Raw genomic sequence first — 24,764 nt, forward strand, 5'->3', positions numbered from 1 at the left:
CCTGTAGATAGCACTGTGATCACCAGTGATATGTTAAAGCCGTCATTGACTTTCAGTGATAGTGCGTCTGCAACAACACCTGACAGTACCTCAGAACAACAAGCATCTGTGACTGAAGAACAGACAAAGGCCAGAGGTGCACAAGAAATGCTTGAAGAAAGTCTCTCAACTCCTGCTAAGGAAAGGTATGACACACGTCTGATGGAAGGATATGACTTGGAAGGAGAATCACCTTGCTTTGATGTTTACAAGAAACTTCACAAGAGGAATTTCCAGCTGCAGACTCTCAGCCATATAGTGGTCTTGAACTTCTTGCTGATGCAGCCATATTTCGGAAGGACCAAGAACAGCCTCGTCCTAGTTCCAGCTGTTCCACTGTATCACCAATACTGTTGGAAAGCTTGAGGTTGCCAAAGGTTGTAGAGCCCCCAAAGCCTGTTAGAAAAACTTTAACAAATATCCTTCCTGATAATTAAACATCAGAAGATAGTATAAGAACTTTTTCTCTGAAACACATAGAAAAAGTGAAGGCATTTGCTGAGAAAGAAAAAAAGGAAAAGAGAAATACATTAAGCAAAAGAGTAAACAGCAATGTCCTAGCAGAAAGAAAGGTTCAAGGTCACTGTCAGCAAAGTGGAAAGTGCCTATGTCTGCCTGTGAAAAACTCCTGAAAGACGTCCAAAGCCATGATAATGATGATGTGTGTTGTGAAGCTTGTCACATGACGTATAAGGAGGATGAGGAACTGGGTTTTGGTAGAGTGTGGGTAGAATGTGACCTTTACCAGAAATGGATGCATACAGTTTGTCTCAATTATGAAATTAGTGAAAATGACCCATTCCTATGTCCTAGATGCTATAAAAACTGACACTATGTGCTAAATATCATTATATTGAGGTAGATTAGATGAATATTAGTTGTTTTCTGTTGAACTTTATCTCATTAACCAATCACTAAGTTCCATTAATTTTTTTTTCAAGAGTGATTAAAGAGTAACAAATTAAAAAAGTAAAGCATATAATTATATATAATTATATGTTGTAAAATACTGTAATTATAATAATAATAATAATAATGTGCATCTAATTAATACTGTTTGTTTCTTTTTTAGCCTTTTGAGTTATATATATATTTTTTCGGTAACTTTTTTAGTATTTAATGCTTTACTAATACAATATTGTATCATTAATACAAGAACTGTATTCTTAGTTGCTTAGATATAATATATTATATTTTCAGTCTTCTGTCTAAAAGTAGCAGATGTGACCAATAACCTGATGGGAAACTGCCTTCAAACCCTACAAAAGTTTTACTGAAAAACTCTGTTATTAAAGGTTATCATGTCTTTTAAATCCGTCCTCCCAAAACAAATCCACCTACACAACTAACTATTGATAGGGAGTACACAAATACCCATGATGCAATGCTTGTCTTGTCTGGCTACCGCCTTTTGAAACATTCCCGGAACATATTCATGATCAGTTCACTGATGAAAAAGGACAATAAACTTTAAGTGATGTAGCCGGGTTACCTATTGGACATGTGCCTAAATGTCTCACTGAGGTATTTTGTGATGTCATAGATAATGGTGGCAAGATACTTGCCGAAAAAATAGAGTGAAATAAGAATCCCTAAAGAAAGTCACTGGGAACCCAGTACCTAGTTTTCCACCATGGCCATCTAAAGACCAGGAAGGTGGTGGCATTGTTTTATCTTGCCAATACTCTTTTTGTGATATTGATTTGTGTTTTAATAAACTTAAGAAATGTTTGGATAATGTCACTGAGGGCAAGATTATGGAACTTCTGAAAGAACTATAAGCATGTTAATTTGTTATAATCACAAGCACATGTCTCATTTTATTAGCAATACTTAAGGATATAGGCTAGCTTTTATTAAAGACGTTAAAATACATCTCATTATCATGTGTTTTTGCAAGTTTGAATATGTAAGTTCATTTCAATAAAAATCAGCTGTTTTCTGTCAATATTGTCTGTTTTGAGAAAGTCCCTGCATTCAAATGTCACGTGATTCTTTACTGGAGATACTGATCCGCTTTTGGGGAATCAGCGATGGCCAAAAAAGAAACTGAAAGTTATTCAAAAGAAAGGTTTTTTTGATAAATCTGTCTTTATTTATTGCATGTACTAATAACAGTAAGAAATATGTGATGACATATTAAACATCATTAATTTACATGGAAATTTCAGTAATTGTTCCGGAAGTGATTGGTTATTGGCGACTAAACTGTATATACTTTTATGCTTTACTGTAAAAAGATCGGATCGAAATCACTCGGTCTATATTACGTATAACTCGTATAACCCTGCAAAATTCACCTCGCTCAATACTGTAACTTTGTTTATTTTTTCAAACGCAATTGACGTATAACTCGTATAACCCTGCAAAATTCACCTCGCTCTATACTGTAACTTTGTTTATTTTTTCAAACGCATTTGACCAACAGGAAAATAGGTCCAACTGGTCGTTTACTTTTATAAACGTTTCTAAACACAAAGGACTAACGTTTTGTAAATTTACTTTTTGTAGGCATGCTAACATAATGTCGGAATGGGAAACAAAATGCGTTGGTCTCTCGATTCAAATTTTTAAAATGTCAAATCCGCATATTTATGAGACAATATAGAGATAATACTGCGGTGCAGGGTACGAAGAAATATATATGACTAGATACCGGATCCTTTTCCTTACGATGACTAGATACCGGATCATGTTCCTTACTAGCGAAACACAAAAATCATCTTTTAGAAACTTAACTCCTTGTTGTATGGACCGGAATCAAAATCACCTACCTGTCTTCCTCACAAATAATCCTCTTCTTGAAAATTCTATACTGCAACCGGAAAGCGCGATACTGTAACACGTTCCTTACGTGTCACAAGGATGCTACAAACTAAATTTATTTAAAGAAATTTAGAAAGACCGGATTCCAAGAAACCCCCAACCTCCTCCCTTACTTATATATAATTTATCCCGAACATTTTTTTCTGATGAGCTAAATTGTGTGAACTTAAATATATAATACCATAGAGGGTTTATGCACCTTGTTCGTGCATTAACTTACGCAGAAGCACGCATCTTAAGCCCTTGCCCAACCACGCCTGGCAAACTGTCGCTCCACTTCAAAATTGTGGTGAACGGTAAAACGAGCGAACGGCATTTCCGAGATAGAGCGGAAGGCCGATTTTAACGCCTAATTGTAAATATTGTTTATGTTTTTGTCTTGTTATTTATTTAAGAAAAAGGAAAATGTAGTTCCGTGTAGGATTGATTTAGGCTTCCAATGATCTAACCTGTTACAAAAAGAAAATTATATTAAGCCCGGGAGAACTTTTCTCCCTGGCGAAGCGAACGATGATTTGTAGAATATTGAACTTCCCAACCATAGAAATGCCATACCTTTCGGATTTCTTGAAAAAGTGCATTAGTAAATTATCAACCCGTAATAAGAATTTGTCCTTCGTGCAAAATAAATTACTCTTGAAAGAGTTCTTAAATTTGTAAATCGATATTTTTCGAAAGTAGTGGAGCGAAAGGGCAAGAGATGGAGCAAAAGGTTCGATGTTGAGCGCAAGGCGATATTAATTTGACGTATTAGGAGGAGCGTAGTCGATGATTTTTATAAATAAAAGCTATAGAAGTTAAAATAGACATGATCAAGTGTTAAGACCGAGATATATATACCTTTTAAAGAGAACTAATTTATTGTGATGTCCTTTCAACGACTATAGCGTAATAACTGTAATCTCGAAGGTGTCACCTATGGCTGCCGTGTAGATTCCATTATTTATGTTCGAAATTTGGATTAGGCCCGACCATTGAATCATACACATTAATGCATGGCATAATACAGGATGCCACTTATTCGAGGTCAATCATGATTTTTGACACGGTTATGTACATTTAAAAACGTGTGTCCGTGCAAATGCGACAAAATCGAATATTTTTAGTTCTACCGCGAACAAATATTTCCGAGCAGGTACGTGTAACTCGATTGTTCACGCCAAAATGTTATGTTTTTCGAAAATTTAGAAATTCAAGGTGCAGAACAGAAACAAAATTATGCAATGCATGGAACGCATTGAATTAAATGGATCACTACTACCGAGTTCAGTTCACAATGACTTTCTGTAATTAATAGCTCTAACGTACATGTTCTGAGCAAAACACAAATAAGTCACGTTTTCATGAATTTGAAAGGTGGGGAATCGCTATGAAAATGGTTGAAAAGGTGTCAGTCGTTATAAGGATATAACACGTGTTCCAGTTATGTTTCAAGATACTTCCTCCCTTATTTAGCATTGTTGTTTAGTTTATTATTTTCCTCTGAAAGTGAGGCAGAACTCAGTCGGTGTACGGACTAAAATTATCAATAATATAATAGACCTAGCTATAGTAGAAATTTCTATTTACACTTACAGACGAAAATAATACACGGAACCACATTTTCCGTTTTTCGAAAAAATACAACTAAAATGAATAACAAGACAAAAACATAAACAATACTTACAATTAGGCGTTTAAATCGGCCTTCCGCTCTATCTCGGAAATGCCGTTCGCTCGTTTTACCGTACACCACAATTTTGAAGTGGAGCGACAGTTTGCCGGGCGTGCCAACGGGCTCAGGATTTAACTTCCACTAAAACATGTATAATAGTAATTCTTGTATAAAAGTAAACGTCGATAGAAATATAACTGCGTTTGTGTATTGATTTTAACTCGCTTGTGTGTTATGTTTTGATAATAAGATAACTGGATTCAGCGGTTTTACATGGTGTCAGAATCACGCATATAATTAAGAACTGTCGGTAGGACATTAATATAGCGCGCTTGACTCTTCTCAATGCTCGATAGTTAATCAAGTGCCTTGATAATGAAGATTTTTCTATACTTAAAAAGGAACATAATTCTGTCAAACTCCAAGAAAGAGTTATAAGCCTTGAATAGTGACCTTCTATTATGATCTCAAATAAGTTAATAGGTTTCAACACATTCCTTTATGTATATTTCTCGCATTTGACGAACAGGAAAATAGGTCCAACTGGTCGTTTACTTTTATAAACGTTTCTAAACACAAAGGACTAACGTTTTGTTAATTTACTTTTTGTAGGCATGCTAACATAATGTCGGAATGGGAAACATGCAAAACCTCAACCAAAGTCTGACGCTGGTGCTTTGTGATTACAATTTCAAAATGTCGATCTACATAACGTGCTAGCATGGTTTTATAACAAAATTCACGTTTTTCTCTATGAATGTACACTTAATTGTGTGTACAGTTTTTATGCAGGAATGCCAGTTTATTTGTGTGCTATATGTATTAAGAGTGTTGATCATATAATGGGGGCCAACTTGGATTTTGAAGCCATACTGAATTTCTACTTAATTTTTTTTATGCTACTAAAACATCATTTCCAGCAATTACATTTATTGACATACAATGTCAATTGTTACCTTTTTCATGCTATAAGTAATAGAAAGAGCATCGAAACACGATGCTATCTGATTTGTACGAGGGGGCGTAGCCCACGAGTATTAATCAGATTGCCGAGTGTTTTGATGTTCTTTCTCTTTTGTATCATAGTCAAACATAAAAACACGTTTCCTGTTGTCACAATATGAAGTTATTTGTATCATAGTTTGGGGACCTTTCTGTTGAAAATGTGTTAAATGGTATACATATATATGCACAGTGCGTTAACTGGAGTGCACTCCATAGCATGCCCATTGATTGGTTCATTTTTGCTGGGGTTTACTTATTGTGACGGCAGAGAAAGGAAAAGCGACAGAAATATCATATTCAGATGCTCGTTCATTGGTTACTTTTTCCCTGGGTTTCATATTGCGACAACAGGGAACGTGTTTTTATGTTTGACTATTATACAAAAGAAAAAAAAACATCAAAACACTCGGCAATCTAGTTAATACTCGGGGGCTACGCCCCCTCGTACAAATCAGATAGTCTCGTGTTTCGATGCTCTTTCTATTACTTTGATCATGTCCCGCGTATAAGGTACATTTTGGCGGCCATCTTTGACTCTGGTGGCCATCTTGGATATTTGAAAAATGGATCCCAGGCTGAAATAAAACGAAATACGATTTTCTGCAATCATGTCAAGTTTCATGTTTTTTACAGAATGTGCACAAATATTTCACTGATTTCTTGGACTAATGTACTGACAGGAAAACGCACTGGCCACCTTTCTCGTTCAAACCTGTTACATAATGCATTTTCAAATAATTGGATAAGTGTGTATTAATAAACAAATGTTTGCATAATTCAGTGTCTGACATTTACAAATAGTTCCCATTTTATCGGATTATCTTTAACATACAGTATGTTGCAACTTTTAACAAACTTCTCCTTAACCTTAACCTAAGTATTTTCAATGAAACAACTGTCGTACAATGAGGAGATACAGTGAAAGTTGTGTTTACCGGACGGCTTTCGGACCGGGGGTTTTGTCCGGTTTTCTCAGCGGTCCGGTTTTCTCAATGTCCCCTTCAGAATCATATGTACCAAACAATGACGAACAACGGATGCTGTAAATTTACATTTTCATGACTATATCAAAATAGGCCCACAAAGTATAAGGGCACATGGGATGGGGATAGGAGATTCGGGGAAAGGGGGTGCAAAATTAAAGAAATAAAACTTTGAGTGTGCAGGAATGCCACTTTATTTGTGTGTTATATGTATAAAGAGTGTTGATCATATGAATTACATTTTTAATGGCGGCCAACTTGGATTTTTATGCTACTAAAACATAATTTCCAGCAATTACTTTTATTGACATACCATGTCAATTGTTATCTTTTTCATGCTATAAATAACTATTTTATCATAGTTTGGGGACCTTTCTGTTTAAAATGTGCTCAATCAAACTGAGTTTGCAACATTTAGTTTTGTCGTTTTGTGCGTTCCTCAGTGATTCCGTTTTCTCTGTAAACAGGCTCTCAGTAAAACAGGTCTTTGCTAAAATTTTAATTTCCAGTAATGCCTGATAATGGCAAAAAGAATGAAAAAAAAAACAAGAGAGATGCATATCACGAATATAACGAATATAATTATTAATATCAAGACGAAAAAGTCAAACTATTAATATTCACATAACTGAAATAATGTGTTTGTTTGCTTGTTTCATTTTTTTACGCCTTTTCCCAAAAGTATTTCAGTCATATAGGCGGGTAGTTTCCTAACCATCGTTCCTGGAGAGTTACACCAGTACTAGACTACCTTCCTCCGTGCTAAACTACCAAAGCATCTCCCGGGGATCGAACCCACGCCAGAGGATAACTGGATTAGAAGTCATCGACTCTAGCCCCTCGACTACGGAGGCGGTAAAAAGTGTAAAAAAAAAAGACAAACAGGAAATTTTGTGCTGAATAAATACGATTTAGTAAAAATAACATTGTTTTCTTAACGGTATATGAACCAATAACCGGTTTAAACTCCCCAGCAGTACTTATGCTACTGACCGATCTTAGGCGGCGCCCCGCTGTGTTCCTCAGATGTATGTTTTTGTTGTTTCATACTGTTTTGGGGACACTTTTGTTTGTGTCCCTTGTTATTTTTTCGTCTACGGTAAGAATCTTCCCCTTTGCTCCTAGTTTTATTTCTTTAATTTTGCACCCCCCCCCCCACTTTCCCCGAATCTCCTATCCCCCTCCCCTGTGCCCTTTTACTTTGTGGGCCTTTTATGCAATTATTTTTGTTTTCTTTGATTTCCTTATCGGTAATATGAAACAAATATCGTGTGTCTGAAGACATTCGCTTTGGAGGTTAAGAAGATAGCATACCGATTTATTGGTTACGGGGGCTATTATCCTTGTAATCCTTATAGTCTTCTGAACAAGAGTATATAATCATGATTTCTATTGTTTATGTTGTGACTTGTTGTGGTGCCATGATATTCGAAGTCAAGGTTAACATCTTAGTCGATATATTTAACAGAAAGAGCATCGAAACACGAGGCTATCTGATTTGTACGAGGGGTGTAACCAATCAACGAGCATGCTCTAATTTTGACTCAGACAGACAACGCGGTCACTGGTCAGGAGTGAAATAATATAGAGAAAATAAGAATCCCTAAAGAAAGCTCAATTTTGCCGTGTTGGGCTTTCTCTAGGGATTCTTATTTCTCTCTAACAACACGGCTAAATTGAAAATGTTGCAGGCTCGGTTTGATTGAGTCTGTTCGTGGACGGTACTGTCAAGTGCAAACTACCGTCGACGCCCCTAGCAGCGGCTTAAGCAGACATGAACTGGTACAATTTCGAATTTTGCAACATCCGCAGATGTGTTCATATGGCGGTTATCATGGAACCTTCAATGTGACATGTAGGTGCCATTCCATGAAAAGCGGCATATGGTCCCCAAGTTAAAAAAAAATGCGTGTGCCCTAAACGAGAAGTCAATGAAGGTAACTAATACCTGCACTCCAGTTAATACACTGTGAATGTATGGGTATACGATTTAATTCTGACACATTTTCTATAGAAAGGTCTCTAAACTTTGATACAACATCTATAAAGTCATTTAATTGCAGCCAATATTCTAATCAACGCTACTGCTTCCACAGGTGTTGCCATAAGGGTCTTAGTTTGTTAACAGACCTAACAGAAAACGAGGAGAAGTTTAGAAGGAATATGAAGGCTATTCGTTGCCAAAAATCCAGCCTTGTTGATCTGAGTTGAACCAAAATACAATTGTATTTCTTTGTATGTAAACTCCAATGTTGCACTCTTGGATTGAGTTTGCCGATTTAACATTGTATACATGCATTTCAACAAAATACATTTTGTTAAACGACAAAACATTTAACTACTTTTCTGATAGTAGCAATACCAAGTGTTCATTTAACATGCGGAGTTCGTGTATACGCCGACAAAACAGAAGTTACTTTCTTAGGTTTACATTGACGAACCATCATATTTCGGATCAGCATAATTCAGCTTTACACGTTTTTCAATAGCAGATAAAATAAGCTGCGCCTATTTTCCCGCCCACTACATCATCGTAAATAAACGTATTTATCCGCTCATTTTCGGTTATTTACCGTCGGCGACAAGAAGGAAACAATAACACGCACCGACGTAGTTTCCGTTTACCACACCTTTCATTGAACGCCGCCTTACCTTGTTGATCTTGTTTATCATATTTTAGGTGTTTAGTTATTCACCAAACATAATTCACCTGCATGATTGCCATGCTATGCCTTTATACCCACTCCTTTCACCCTTATGTCCACTCCAGGTTTTTGTTTGGTGCCTTCTTGGTGCCCTACTCCAGTGTGTTGGGGGCCGCGTCCTGTGAACGTTGTCTTTGCCTTGTTGATCTTTATTCTTGTTTTTTTTTTTTGTTGTTGTTGAAAATATGACATTAACATATTGCAATCATATTAGATACAATTATAACACAGCTTTAGTGTCTCTGATGTGTCTATAAACAGAAAAAGTACTTATTTAGGTAGATAAATGTACACAAAGGGGGTGATTCTGCACAACTTCAGTGAATTACCTCCCTTTATTTATTTAGAAACTTAGATAAGTGCATACATTCTAGTTTTTGGCTACTTAAATATGAAAAAAAATACACAAATACTTTCCATTCCAAGTACATTTTGGTCTGAAGAGGTGATTTACATGGTAAAATACATGAAAGAAGGTTTCAATTGTCATATTTGGCTCCAAATGAATGCAAAAATGGCCAAAAAAATGGGTGTAGAAGTCAAATATTAGGCTATTACTGTGCTGTTAAGTCCAGTGGTTTTTTCATATATTGCATATTTTATATTCATGAAAGAGAGAAATAAAATATAATTATATAAGTGAATTTTAGAATTTTATTGACATTTTGATTTAGGCTTGTATTTAAGACTATATTAGCAAATTTTTTTGAGTAGAAAAATATAGCAGGGGCAGTTTTGAAATACCTAGTTACACCCAAAATGTTGCTATGTGTGTACAAATAGTGTGAAATCCATAACCAGGTCACTTTACAGTAGTTATTAAGTATGTTTGCTAAGCTAAATCTTCATTCAGGAAGTTTATTGGTAATAAAATGTTAAATTTGGGTGAAAAATCACCTATTTTGTTATGGATGGGGTGATAAAATTGCTCCCTGCTACATCCTTTTGTTACATAATTAGTATTTTGAAGCACTTCTGTAATGAGAACAGTGTAGTTTTGCTATCTGAGTGATTTTATAGAAGTCGTTACAAAATTGGCTTCAGAATAATGAATTGTGTATGAAATTCACATGCTAACATTAATTTTCAGAATGTCCGGAATGCGGCATAATGGCGCTTGTTAGAAAAAAAGGAACTTCAAAGTTTAAAATGACTTAAGAGTGGTGAAAATGCATCCATATATTGGTAATTGTATATGCAACTTCATTTATTATTAGATATTAGAATACTAAACATTTAATATTGCCTTTAGGTCAGGGTATCACATTGTAACATGGCCAGCGATTGGCTGAAAAAAGTGCAGATTCAATTTATACATGAGGTGATTGGATGAAGATGGGGTATTTTTAAGTATAAAGACTAATTTTGAAAGTAACACCACTACATTGTTTTCTGAAGAAAATGAAATATTTTATGAGGTCTATGATAATTTTGACTTGGATATTTGCATTTAAAGAAAGTGTATGTCAGTCCTGTGATCAGCAGAAAATTACAATCTTTTGTAAAAGATTTGGCTGTAGATGTCTATAAAGTCACAACATTGTATGTATTTTTGGTTTTTCCACTCACGGACTGTTACATTATATGATTGACGTATATACATTGATATATTGTAATGTACTTTGCTACTATTTGGTGAAATACGTTTGTATATTCGTACTTTAAATTTTCGTAACAATTTATATAGAATTTCATATGGAACCTTTTTTCAGTGAAGATGTAGAAAGTTTGTATTGTTTAACCTTAAGTAAAGTACGTTAATTTCTGAATTGCAAGTAAAGGTTTATGAACTAAATTACCAGTAGAACTTTGCTTCATTTGAGATGAATGTATGACTTTGATAGAACTATACCTATAGTACTTAGTATTTTCTTTTTATATATTTTCAGCCTTTACCACACACACAATCATGTACTTATTCACATCCACAAGATATTGAATAAAGCTGTTTAAACTGTCTGATAGTAATTGTGTTTGTTTATTCACTTTTACGAGACTCAAATAAACCAAGTCTGCAATATTCATGTATTTTTGGTGTTTTTAATGCTTCCGAAGGATTGCCTTGTTTCCAGATTTTTTAACTGATGCCTGCTAGATGCATATACCATATATTAAGAGATTATCAAAAAATGGTACAACCCGCTTACCAAATGCTAAACATTTTTTCGAATTTTCAATCAAAGAAATTTTGCAAACATTTTTATTGATGTTTACTACTCCGAATCAGCCAAAAATATTTAAACAAAATCAGAATAGGGTCTATAGTTTGTGAAGCAAGTTTTGAGATCGGAGAAGTTTACTTTCTTGCCACATCCATCGTACTCTTCAGATCTAACCCATGGGATTTATTCCTTTACCCAAAAACTTACAAAGCTCTTTTCTGGTCGACGGTACAAGTCCGACAGACCCTTTGCTCAGCCATCAGTGAGTGCCTTAGTCAGTCAACCTTAATCAACGTATCGACACATTTCTAAATGGATTGAGAATTTTAAAAGAAAAACAAGACAATCTGAAGAACAACTAAATCCCCTTCCACAGCGGACATGAATGTGTCCTTGACCTTTCACCAACCATGACCTTGATATTGTACCATGCATATTTTGTGTTTATAAAACAGATAAATATGCAAAGAATGAATAAAATTGTAAATTGTTTAATCAATAGAAATAAAACAAATGCCCAGCTTTTCTTCATCACATAGCATGCATATTTAGAAAATGAAACGGGCAGCACTGGAAGAAATTTCTGCTTTAAATATAAAACCGATTTGGTAAAACAATTAAGATTTTAAACATTATGAAAATAGAGAAATATAGAATCCCTTAAGAACATTTAAAATGTTGTAAAGACAATTTCACTGAGGCAGTCAGTACTGTTATTATTTAAAGTATGAAAGTGGCATGGGAGCCATTTTGCTCTGAAACAAAAATACTATACTTATATCTTAAATTCTACAAACTCGATTTCTTAAATTATTAAATATTTCGATTTGAGTTACAGAAAGACAGTTCTTTAAATTGCTTTATTGTCTTGCTCACATTCGTTTTATTGAACACCATTTCATCTCAATTAATAATACAGTTCAAAAACACATCGCATCTCCCTCAAGACTCAAACGACTCAAATGTTCTTTTGTATAAGCCTCTAGGGTTGTTGTGTTTTCTTCATCGACAAACAGCTGTCTATAATGCATTGAAGTTTTAATTAGTTAGTTACGCAGGTCTGTTACTCACATCTTTAGTTTTCTTAGTTCTTCCAATTAAAAATGAACGATAATACTCGAAAAATTCTACAATGATTTAATCAAAATATGAAGTTGGGTTGGTTTGATACAACTGTTATGAAAAACACTCAAAGGAATTGGTATGATAAAGACTCTTTCAATAACGGAATTTGCAAAATCGACAACTCCAACTGGATTAATTTGTTTAATATTTTGCCCTGTACAGCTTTCTTTCCCTTTTTTTCCTATATCTCAATACATCAGACAATTTTCCGGTAACATGTTTACAAATTTCTCTCACTCTGTTTAAATTTAACGTTACGTCGTAAAACTAATATTTCCGAAATGATGATCGATAATCATTTGTATTTTATCATACTTGATATTTGCATATCTGAAATAATGTTTGATAAAAAGGTTCATATCACATAAATAGACTCTAAAATCGTTTGTCTTGACTGTGATTCAAACCTCTTACAATTAATTGAAAACGATTATCCTATACCTGCACCATAAATTTCTGATATTGGAAACAAAACAAATGATTCTAAATTTAAAAGTTCAAAAAGGTTCGTAATCCTTTATATGATATAAGAAAAAGAAAATAACTACAAATTATAGGCAGGCATGAAATTATGAAAATTTTATCATTACAATAAATTTATAATAAAATACGATACGAATTTGTTAAATGCTGAAAAAAATTAATTTGTGTAGACTTTTTTATTCATATTTATAAATTACTAAATTTTGCGTAAAAATAATTTTGCAACCTGTATTATCTTAAACATTAGTTGAATGTCTTAAACCATTAAGAATAACCTTAAAGTACTGAAAATAAATATAATTATGTATGCAATAACTCCCGAAATGAGATACCGACCCGGAACAAGATTTCAAAAACTAAGTTTAAGAGGTCTATATATTTTGACTAGTTTAATCAATATATAGATCATGAAATATAATAACTAATATCGATCTTATTGTATTGACAAAATGCATTGATAAAAAAAAACGTTTTCAAATAAGGCAACGGCTAAAAATCAATATGAAATAGAATATCATGTGTGCGTTTATATCCATATGGTACATGAAGTAAGTACTTTTGTAATTTTCGTAACTTCTTTGATATATGATAAATATTATAAAAAGGATTTTTTATACATGATTGAAAATGATAATTAAACAGTTTAGAAGCAGTTTATGTCTGGTATGAGTATGCTTATTTATTTTATTTTATTTATGAAATTGCATTGAACGAAAAACGAAAGCAATTTCAAACATTTTATATAAAAAGGATTTTTATTATTTCTAATAATCACTAAATATGGTACATGCATATAGAAACGACATTAAGTCATTTAAAAAATGCTAAACCAATATTTTTTCTGGAATCAATTAAGTTTGATAAACCATAAATTGATTTTATGAATTTAAACGGGTTTTGAAGTTACGAAATAAATGACGCTCTTAAAATATTTTCCCGAGAATATACTAAAAAGAAAAGTGACCAATATTCTTTAAAAATATTAAAAGTCTGTGTTACCTTCATCAGTTTGTCAAAAGGTAAAGTGCATTCTTCTCTTGACTTTTTTTCCAAATTTCCAAAAGTAATCAGTTTAATAAAAAAAATCTGTTTAATGTCCTTCCAGGAATAATCAAAATGGTGAAATGTCCCGACTGCTCGGCTGAGTTTCTTAGTAAAGGTGAGAGGTATCGCCATAGACGACACATCCATGGCTACGTTACCTGTACATGTGGCAGACTGTTTCTTAAGCATGGAGATATGCAGCAGCATTTAGATATGATTATTAATCACACATTAGGAACGGGTAATTTCCAATGTGTTGATTGTTTAAAGCGTTTTGGAAAAAGAAAGCATCTTAGAGATCATATGAATCAGAAAGGGCACGATGGCGTGAGTGGAATGCCAATTGAAACTTCTAACCACTACAATGATTTATATTTGTTACAAAGCAGCGAGCTCGACACATTTATTGCTGACCATATACAAGCGGATACTCAATTTATCAGTTGCTGTGGAGTCCAGATAGATGGTCTTGTTCGTCATTTGCATGACATGTCTGGAAAGCTTCAACCAAAACGAGTCATTAAGGTATGTTCTTTACAATTTTGTTGAGAAATTCAATAACATATATTTTATATCACTAGGTAACATTTCAAAGTGTCATGATATGATTATATCTGTAAGTAAATAGTCCTTTTGTTTTATTTTTCCAAGGCTGGGTCATTAGGTAAAGGGACTGCTGTGAAGAACAGATCCGATATAGACCTTGTTATGATGCTGAACAACTACACAAATGTTGAAAAATTGATGATCGATTTGCCAGACCTTCTAAAGAAACTTGAGCGCTACCTGTTACAATATGCGCAGTCACATCATCGAAGAAGTGTACGTACACGCTATTCTGTGCAAATTGAGATAACATGTAGTTTTGGGCATACGCATGATGCCGACATATTACCTGCGGTGGACTTATTGGGATTAGGTTGATACCTTTTATTCGTTACTATTAAATTCTATGGTTTGAACACACACACACACACACACACGCACACACACACACACACACACCAACACACACACACACACACATATACATACATACATACATACATACATATACTATATGTGTCATTATTTGGACAAGATATAATATCTTTATACAGTCTTTTTCATAAATAAGCATAAGGCTGAGCCCTTAATAGTTAAAAAAATAATTTTAGACTGACTTTCATTTGTAAGGTTACAGACTCAATCAAACCGATCTTGCAACATTCTTAATTTTAACTTTTAATGTTCTATATGGATTCTTTTTTCCCTCTATTTTATCTTCTTTTAAAATTGTGATCTTAAATTTTTCAAACAGGATATACTCCAAAAGAAATATTTCAAAAGATGAAATACGCTACTGAAGCAAATATTCATGAGTACTCGGTGTCACTGGCGCCTCTACAGGTAGAAATTATAAAACAGTTACCAGCAAAAGTAAAGTCCTTGATAAAACTATTAAAGTACTGGAAAAACGAAAAGCTGAAGGTAAACATAAAATTTGTCTTACATTAAATAAAATCCGCTGTTCGGTTTTTTCATAGATATATACTTTTACTTTGACATGTGAGGTGAAATGATTAAAAAATAAGTTTCTTTTCGTTTTAAATAAGACATATTCTTTCCGGCCGAATGCCGGTCTTAAATCAGTTTGACTTCCTGTAAAATGTACGGGAAAAAATTGGATAAAGGATATACGAAGAGTTTTCATTGGTCATTGTTAAATTGCAAAATGGAATCTCTAATCTCATTGGTCATTCTAAAATAAAAAGTAAAGGATAGTTCTTGTCATTCTTAAATACATGTAGTTCTAAGCTAAAATGTAAAGGTTAGTTCTTGCCATAGTCGAGGGGTTAGAGTCGATGACTTCTAATCCAGTTACCTCTCTGGCGTGGGTTCGATCCCCGGGAGATGCTTTGGTAGTTTAGCGTGGAGGAAGGTAGTCTAGTACTCGTGTAACTCTCCAGGAACGATGGTTAGGAAACTACCCGCCTATATGACTGAAATACTGTTGGGAAAAGGCGTAAAATGAAACAAACAAACAAAATAAATTGTGAACGATAGTTCTAAAATAAAATATACAGGAAAGTTCTTTAACTTTCTAGTTAACTTGCTCAGATATTTAAGTTTTGTTAACTTCCTCCTACAAAACAGTTTGCAGTGCATTAAGATCTCTTCACATTTTCAAGTGAACAGTTAATTTTACATAAAAAATAACTGAGTTATTTTACACAAGATCTGAATTCTAAATTTTGTCCAAAATAAAGACTTGTCAGGAACCCTCAGTTTATGATGTGTGTATTTAAGTGTCGAATATATTATATGCTTATTTGAGATATGTTCAATTGATATAATGTTTATAATTTTCATACTTTTTTGCACATTAATCAAGTATTCATAAAAAATAATTGCTTACCGACTGCGTAGATGTTAGGGAAAGAAATTGAGTTCACTTATCGTAATACGACAGGGTCGTTTAGATACACGTACATCTGAAGTATTTCAATTTTCAAGACAAGAAATTATGTCATTGTTATGCAAGCTTTGCCAACATTTCTATTTGACTTGACATGGAAAATTAAGACCTAAAACATGCGAGTTAACCAGTTTTACTTGGCTGAGTAACTTTTTTAAAAGATACTTCTTGTTTACAATATCTTGAAACTCAAAATTGTTCTTTTATCCCAGAAGAGTAACGAGGCTGAAATGCCAAGCTTCGCCGACAGAAGAAACTGTAGCCAAAAATGGCCAAGTTCTTACGCTTTAGAACTTGTGGTTATAGGCTCATGGAACGATGCAGGGAACCCGGACAAATTTGAAATGACACATGCCCTTCATGCTGTTCTGAAATCCCTTGTAAACCACAATGACTTTCGAATTGTTTTACAGAGACAAATGGAATATAGCATGGACATGGTCGATACAAGGTAAAGTTACAAAAACATTGACAAAAGTATTTTTTGGGCGTCTATGTCGTTGACTTCAAACCACTTGCCCATTAGCGTTGTTGGCTCGAATCCCTCCAGGATCTGTATGTTCTTTCATTTGAGGAAGCTTATAAGTTATCTTATGGAGCGTCGGTGGTTCTACTTAGGAGTCCGTTTGTGCCTGCGCCTGAAATAATACACATGGGGACACCTGATGTCTTCATTTATCAGTAAAGTTGGAAAATTGCCAAATGAGCTTAACTGTATTTAGCGACTTAAAACCCCAATGTTATAAAGTGCATCATTTATAGATATATGGTATATTACCAAATAGTATTCGCAGCAAGGTTAGCATATAATAGAGCCGGAGTCTAGCCAACTATCACTCTATTTACAACTTTACAAAACATCGAAAAACATTTTGGAAAATGAGTTATAATGGTACATGTTATTTAATTTTACCCATGAAATATGGTGCTATATCAGTCAAATATATTTCAAATTTGTAAAAAATAAAAATGAAATATAAATATGAAAGTGGGCGGAGTCAAAACTTTTATTTATATTTTAAGGGACTTCTTTCGCCATTTTGTTTTAAAAAATCTGATGAATTAAAAACAACAATTTTTGTTGAATTTTGTTTTGAAAACTATCTAGAATGATAGAAAATGGTCTAAGAAAATAAATCCGAACACCAATATCTTTAATTCAGTCATTAACGCTGTACAGACGTTTATAGAGTTGTTTACGTGACGTCACAATTTAGCTCCAAATAGCGCGTGCAAAAACAGTCAAAGCAAATAATCAATATATTACTGCGCGCTGTGCAATTGCAGTTGTGTGGCAAGCAAGGGTATTCATTACCATTTTTCCTTGATAATTGAATTAAATAAAAAGGTTGTTTTTTCGTTTTTCTTGAAATATTGTATATATTTTCACGAAACATGATAACATGCAACATATTTTCACTCGCCGTCCCGGCTTGTGAAAATATGTGACATTTTATCATGTTGCGTGAAAATATATTCCATATTTCACACAAACGAAATAATAGCCTCTTATTATTTACGTTCAGGCCGATTAAGTAGTTTGAGGACACAGTTTTAGACCAAAAACCTAAAAAAGTATCTCACATTTTTTTACAGTGAAATGCCATATATCATGGACCCTGCAAATCCGTTTAACGACATGTATCACGGCCTTGTTGACGGTCAAGCTTTTGATTGGGACAAAGTAGTGAAGAAAGCCAAATGCTGGCTTAGTAAACCCTTATTCTCAGATGTCAACACTTCAAAGAAATGGTAACACAAAATGCTCGATGGACAATGCAACATAGAAATAATTATTGATACACCTTATTAAATCTAACAATTGCACTGTCAGCATTTACGACAACTGTTCCAGTAGAAAACATAATTGGATTCAATTTAATGTTTTTTCCAGAGTCCAAAAGGTCGCTGTCTAGTTTCCTTTTAATTTTTTGAGAGTAAAAATCCATATTTAATCCTTTTTGTAACTGAGGTATAAATTTATAATAAAATATCAAAAAATGATGGTGTGGAATAAAGAGGTCATTGAAAATGGTTGAGAACAATAATGATTCAATTGAATTCGTACAGAGCTGCAAAACCTGTATCAGTCTCGACTTTCCGTGCAATATAGTTTTGACAGCTATGTACTCGTCCATTAGGATTCGGTTTTGTACTCAACAATATGTAATAATCTGGTAAATTTACGCTAAGAATGTCATCATGGCGTTTTATGAGTTACTTAGTTATAGTTGTTGTAAATTGATTTTATATTCATTATTGTCAGACGTTTATATTGCTTTATCAATATTTATTGCAAAAACTACTAGTAGTTGATTTACTTTATTTGTACTTTTTTTTTATATTTTTAAGAAGTTCGGGCATATCAAAAATTAATAACTTATACCGATGTATATTATCGTGTAAAATCAAACTTTGATAACAATACCGTAGTTTGAATTGGATTCAATTATTTAACTTAATTATAATCATTTTTGACATAATGTTAACACAATCTGTATTTCAATTTTCAGAAAATAATTTAAACACTAGACCTTAAGTAATAATAGCGTAAAATCTTCTCTTGAAAGGTTTAGTCTCAGCACAACATTATTGTTATGTGTGCGTGTCAATAGTGTTTAGTTTCTTCTATTGATCATTTTTCCTGGTGAGTGGTTCCAATATTCCTAATTAAATATTTGCCTGCTTTTTAATTTGTCTTTTGACGTCTAATCTGTGATATGCAAGGTTTCATAACCTCTGACCCCCTTTCAAAATTACATTATTTTTAGTCCCGCCCATTGTTTTCTCGTTTTTGGACACATTCTTTTAATTTGAGACCAAACGTCGCTTTTCATAGAATGGTACTAACGTGTCACATTGAAGGTTCGATGGTAATCGCCGTGTGAATACATCTGCGGATGTTTCTAACTTCAAAATGTCACCATTTGCGTGTTTAAATGTTGAATTCTGCTTAAGCCGATGCTAGAGCGCGTGGAAGGTAACTTACATTTTCCAGTACCATTCATTAACATGCTTAATCAAACCGAGCCTGTAACATTTTCAATAATGTCGTTTTGGACGTTCTTTAGGGATTCTTTTTTCTCTATTTCATATGCATATGCAATGTCTGGAACATGGTTTAAATCAAGCTACATTTTAACCCATAGACGGACATGTATGAATGTTATTTGTATGTTTCATAACTCCTATTTTATTATGTGATGTTTACATTATTGCCAAAATTTGTTTGTGTATTACATTATATTATAAGCCTTCAGTCAGAAACTGTTCGCATTATTTAAGCTACTTTCTGTTTTTTGTACAATTAACAAGACCACTCAATGGAAACAAACTGTGTCATTAAAGGATATTGTGACGAGATAAAGTTTACTACGCAAGAAGAGAAAAAGGGAAACGTGCATGTTTCTTTTTCATATTTTGTATACGAGTAAAGGATTGTTATAAGTACACATGTCCTTTTAAGCTTTGGTTATTTTACTTTACAAATGATAATCTATGTACATGACATTACCGGACACTTTATTGTGTGAACATGCACACTATTTGATAGGTCGTATTTATTGACTTATAACAGTATCTTAGAGTTAGGAATAAAGTTTATCATTCGGTACAAATGTAGACCTTTAAATAATGTATCTATAAATACGACTTAATTGTAACGTAATGACATAAAACAATGAAACAAGATTTGTCGAAACTGTACCATTCTTTAACATGAATATATACATTGATTTGTATTATTTCTGTGATTTGTCTGTATTATTAAAAGAGCTTTTAATTAAATCACACATGAATTGATCAAGAATAGTCCGATTTATTATTTTAAAACGGTACTGTATATGTAAAACTTAGAAAAACCAGGAAGGTTTTTTTGTTTTTGGGGAGGCTATGCCTCCCCAATGTTAATACCATTTGTCAAATCTTACTGCCGCGGTAATCAGGTCAAAAAATAGTACCTTGATTTTTTTTAAGCTGACTCATCAGTCATCACAGACATTTACAATATTAAAATATTTTCATTCTTTAACTTCATATCTGCAATTTGTAAATATAATAATTTTCTGAAAAATTCTTGATTTTTGTTTGTTTATTTTTTCAAAATCACTACTCCGTTACATCATACTGCCGCGGTAATCAGGTTTAGGCATACGTACGTTGATCATAAATAGTTCTGGTATGAAAACCCTTCTACATAATAACTTTATCAATATTTTTTTAACAAAAAGCATAAATGAAAATTTATAGGTAAATGCTTTAATTAGGTGGCAAATATTCTTTATTATTTTTGATAACAATTTTCCAATTACTACGCAGCGACCAACTGTTTATGACGGGTCATTAACTAGAACGTTGAACACCGTAGTATGTTCTTTTGTTGTTATAAACCATTAATAGTTCTTAATATTTTTTTAAATACAAATAATAGTAAACTGTCGCTTACATCAGAGACCTGGATCATGCTTGCGTGATAACTAAGGAAAACTAACTTATTAGTACACCTTAGGAGGCTGTACGAGGAAAACGCTCATAAACCGCTATATCATATAGCTGTTTGTAAATATTTTGCATACATTTAACTAAAAATTCACTGATGGTGATGAACATATAGGTTGAAAACATAATATTCTTAAACCATGTATCGCCGAAAAAAAACTATTTAACTACAAAATCCGTAAGGACTCTTCGACAAAATTTCACCACAAGATTACATTTTATATTAGCAAAATAAAAAAGCAATACTTATATTTTCATATTACATAATTCATTAATCAAACTTTTAACATAAAAGTATCTTTTAAAAATATGTCTGGCAATTGACAGATCCCTACTCTGATCTTTTATTTGTATAGGAATAAATTTAAACGTGTGCTCTTTTGTTTAGGAATATTTTGTAGTGAAAGTCTTAATATATCCACTAATCTCATAATTAGAATTAAACAGCTCAGGGATTTATACAACCAGTTGTTAAGTTATCTACGCTCATTTTAATCCCAATAGAAACATTCAAATATTTGGGGTAAAAAACATGACAAAAGTACCTAGTAGTCGTTTACCCGGCGGTGATCCCATTAAACTGATTATAGATTCGAATAGAAAACACAAATAGAAACATGTGTTTCGGTACAACAAAGTACAAAAGTAAAGTGAAGAGTTAAATGACAGAAATATGTGGTCAAATATGTTTTAACAAGGAAAATTGTATTTTCAGAGAAAGACGCAAAGATCAGTCTTCAATCAAATGAATGACCCCGTATTGTGTAATTAGAAAGTTTATTCAATCCTAGGGCAACGAATCATAATTTGATAGTCCATGTGTAATAAAATTTTCAATACAGATTATGAGATACATGAAAATATTAAACAATAAGAAGCTTTAAAAAAAATAATAATAAATAAAAAGAACTTATATGTTTGTGTTCTAAAAATAATTGGCGGCATAAGACGAATTTCATATTCATTTTACAACACTTGAAAAATTACTACAGAAAATGTGTTGTTGTTTTTGTTTTTTTTTTTGTTTTCAACAAAAGTGTGTGTGTGTTTTAAGTTCATTTATACTCGGCGCCGGAATAACCATATGTCCGAGATTATAGCATGGGGGACGTCTTTTTCAAGCAGAATCTTCCTGGTAGCCCATTCTTCGTTCGTTAGTGGTAAAGGAGACGACAATACTGTCAAGGCATCAACTTCCAGACTGACGACAACAGAAACTGCATTTATTAGCGCCAAACCTCCAGAGTAAGTTTCGACAGGTCAACCAATCACCTCTGGTACTTTAGATGACTTGACCTTGACCTGCCGTGTGCCTTCTCCGCGACGTGCATGCCTCTGGAGGGATTTGGAGAAGTTTCAACAAAAACTTCCAAAACACGCTATTTATAACACCATTCATAGCACTGACGCTTCGATGTTTTCATCTATTTGCGGGAAATGGTCGACAAGGAAAACCCTACATAATAACCGCACACTCTGTGAACAACAGATTTTCCGCAGTATATATTTCAAGCTAGTGAGGTTTAAAAATACATGTAGAATCTATCGATTAACTACCATAAGTTGTTTGAGTGTTGGCGGTAAAAAAGAAGATATAACTTCCTGATCAATTTTCACTTAGGTTAATTCAATTTTGAATAAGCTTTGCAGATATGTATTTTTTCAAGAAATATTTAGAATTAATATTATCCGAAGCCGTCAAAGTCAGCGACGAGTAATGAAATGGGAATAATTTTCTGAAACGTGATTTTATTCGAGATTTGCTTCGGGAGAAGACAACTTTCTGTCCGTAGAGCATGAATATTAATACTAATTCCAAGACAGTGGTGTCTTATTGATCTTAATTATGGTACATGTAAATAAGTATAGTTTTTATGTTCAATAAAAATGTTGCATAACTTGCAGTTGTTATTATCATTCAATGATATCAAAATGACATAAAGTATTTATGATGAACAGTCCTAGAATATTTTGATAAGGAACCGTCAGTTGTAAAATGGTATTATGATCTTATAATGAACAGTCGTCATACTTGCTGGTATGTCATTTATAAATGGCAGTTTAGGTTTTTCAAAATTTGCATGATTAACAGTCCGAATGTAGACCTCAATGAAATGTTCTGGAATATTAACAAAATGAATAGTCAACCATATAAACCATATATATGAATGGTTGAACACAACAGTAAGGATAAATGGCGCAATGTGCATATCTTCTTATTTTGGTAATAATTGAAATAACAGCACATTTTAAGCAAAAAGAAAAGAAACTATAAGTCTGAAACATTCTGTCATAGCCTCCCCATCAGTACATTCAGTGCTTTGATTTGATTTAGGTTTTACGTCACATCGACACAGTATAGGTCATATCGCGACGTTCCAGCTTTTACTGGTGGAGGAAGACCTCAGGTGCACTTCCGTGCATTATTTCAGGCACGACCGGGCACCTGAGTAGAACCATCGACGTTCCGTAAGCTAGCTGGAAAGCTTCCTCACATGAAAGAATCCAAAGTCCTTGTCGGAATTCGAACCCACAGCGGTGAGAGGCAAGTGGTTCGAAGTCAACGACCTTAACCACTCAGCAAAAGACGCCCCACCAGGAAGGGTGAAAAACTATCATAGCTTACTTTGGTTCGTAAAATGTGATAATGCTATGATATGGCCAAATTTGCAATTCAAGGCAATTCATTAAGATTGATCTAGATGTATTAAGCGCATTCGCTCGGTATTATAATGTTACAAAATAACAGTAAATTTAGCCATTCTGTTCAGAAAAGTATCACAAAGCATGGAGAAGTTACGTAAATTGCTAAATATTTATACCTTAAACTTTAAATATAGATCAAAGTACTGCAATATGAGCGTTAATCCTGTTTAATGCAGTTCATTTTGTATTAAGTTTTCTACTCGTATGTATCTATAATCACAGCAATTATCACAGAAAAATATCTTACTTAAACAAGCAGTCAAAATATTCACATATCTCTGTCTAAGTAGCGTACATATCTCTGTTTCATAGATATCACATACCGGTTATTACGTATAGATCTCTTTGAAATGTTCATCCATTTCTGTTATGACCTTTTTCAATTCCGATAGTTTTCCACTGTTCTACCACGCCCTTGCGTACGCGCCTTAAATGAAAATTTGTTTACCATAAAAAAGTAACATGAAAATGCAATATTATTGTTGAATAACTGATATTTAAGAATTTTGTTCCAATATATGTCTTTGCTAATAATGGGCTTTAAATGATTATATAGATTTTGATGACTTGGTTATCACAATTTATGACGTGGATTACATGAAATATACTACGTGTACTTATTCTCGTAAAATATTTAGTAGTTAAATCAGCCAGTTGTTCTACTATACACTATCTCCGTCTTGTTCTATGAAATCGGCAATTCCCTCTGTAACAATTAAAATATTATAATATTTAAAGCAAATGAAAGCGCATCACATTTCTCATTCAAACCTGTTACATACCTTATGCAAATGCAATTATGTTAAGTGTACTTTAATTACCAAACGTTTGCATAATTTAGTGCCTGACATTTACAAAGCTTCATCTACATTTACAAATCATTTCATCGGATTATCTTACACATACAATCTGTTACAACTTGTAACAAAAGTCTTACCAATCTTCGTGTGTTTACTGAGGCACAACTGTCATTCGTTCTAGCTTCTTAAATTTTATAACCCGTTTTACTGGTATTTACAACATTCAGTAGTTTCTTTTTAACATCTATTCTTTCAACTGATGCTGCATTAAAGTTTT

At 33.4% G+C, this 24,764-nt stretch overlaps 1 protein-coding gene across 1 annotated transcript; it reads left to right on the forward strand.

Moving 5' to 3' along the window:
• The first annotated feature begins 13,455 nt into the window (after nucleotides 1-13,455).
• On the forward strand, nucleotides 13,456-19,778 carry LOC132726019 (2'-5'-oligoadenylate synthase 1A-like). The gene is made up of 6 exons (XM_060711264.1): nucleotides 13,456-13,530; nucleotides 14,088-14,551; nucleotides 14,678-14,945; nucleotides 15,327-15,496; nucleotides 16,697-16,935; nucleotides 18,081-19,778. The coding sequence occupies exons 2-6, from the start codon at nucleotides 14,099-14,101 to the stop codon at nucleotides 18,238-18,240; spliced, it is 1,290 nt and encodes a 429-aa protein (XP_060567247.1). The 5' UTR covers nucleotides 13,456-13,530; nucleotides 14,088-14,098; the 3' UTR covers nucleotides 18,241-19,778.
• Nucleotides 19,779-24,764: the final 4,986 nt, after the last annotated feature.

Source organism: Ruditapes philippinarum, unplaced genomic scaffold (assembly GCF_026571515.1).
Source record: "Ruditapes philippinarum isolate M1 unplaced genomic scaffold, ASM2657151v2 ctg4608_1_1_1_1, whole genome shotgun sequence".
NCBI classification, from domain to species: Eukaryota; Metazoa; Mollusca; class Bivalvia; order Venerida; family Veneridae; genus Ruditapes; species Ruditapes philippinarum.

Coding starts and splice junctions, on each gene's coding strand:
- LOC132726019 (XM_060711264.1), top strand. CDS start 14,099: ATGGTGAAATGTCCCGACTGCTCGGCTGAGTTTCTTAGTAAAGGTGAG. Junction 14,946..15,326: donor GGTGGACTTATTGGGATTAG/GTTGATACCTTT, acceptor TTTTTCAAACAG/GATATACTCCAAAAGAAATA. Junction 16,936..18,080: donor ATGGACATGGTCGATACAAG/GTAAAGTTACAA, acceptor ATTTTTTTACAG/TGAAATGCCATATATCATGG.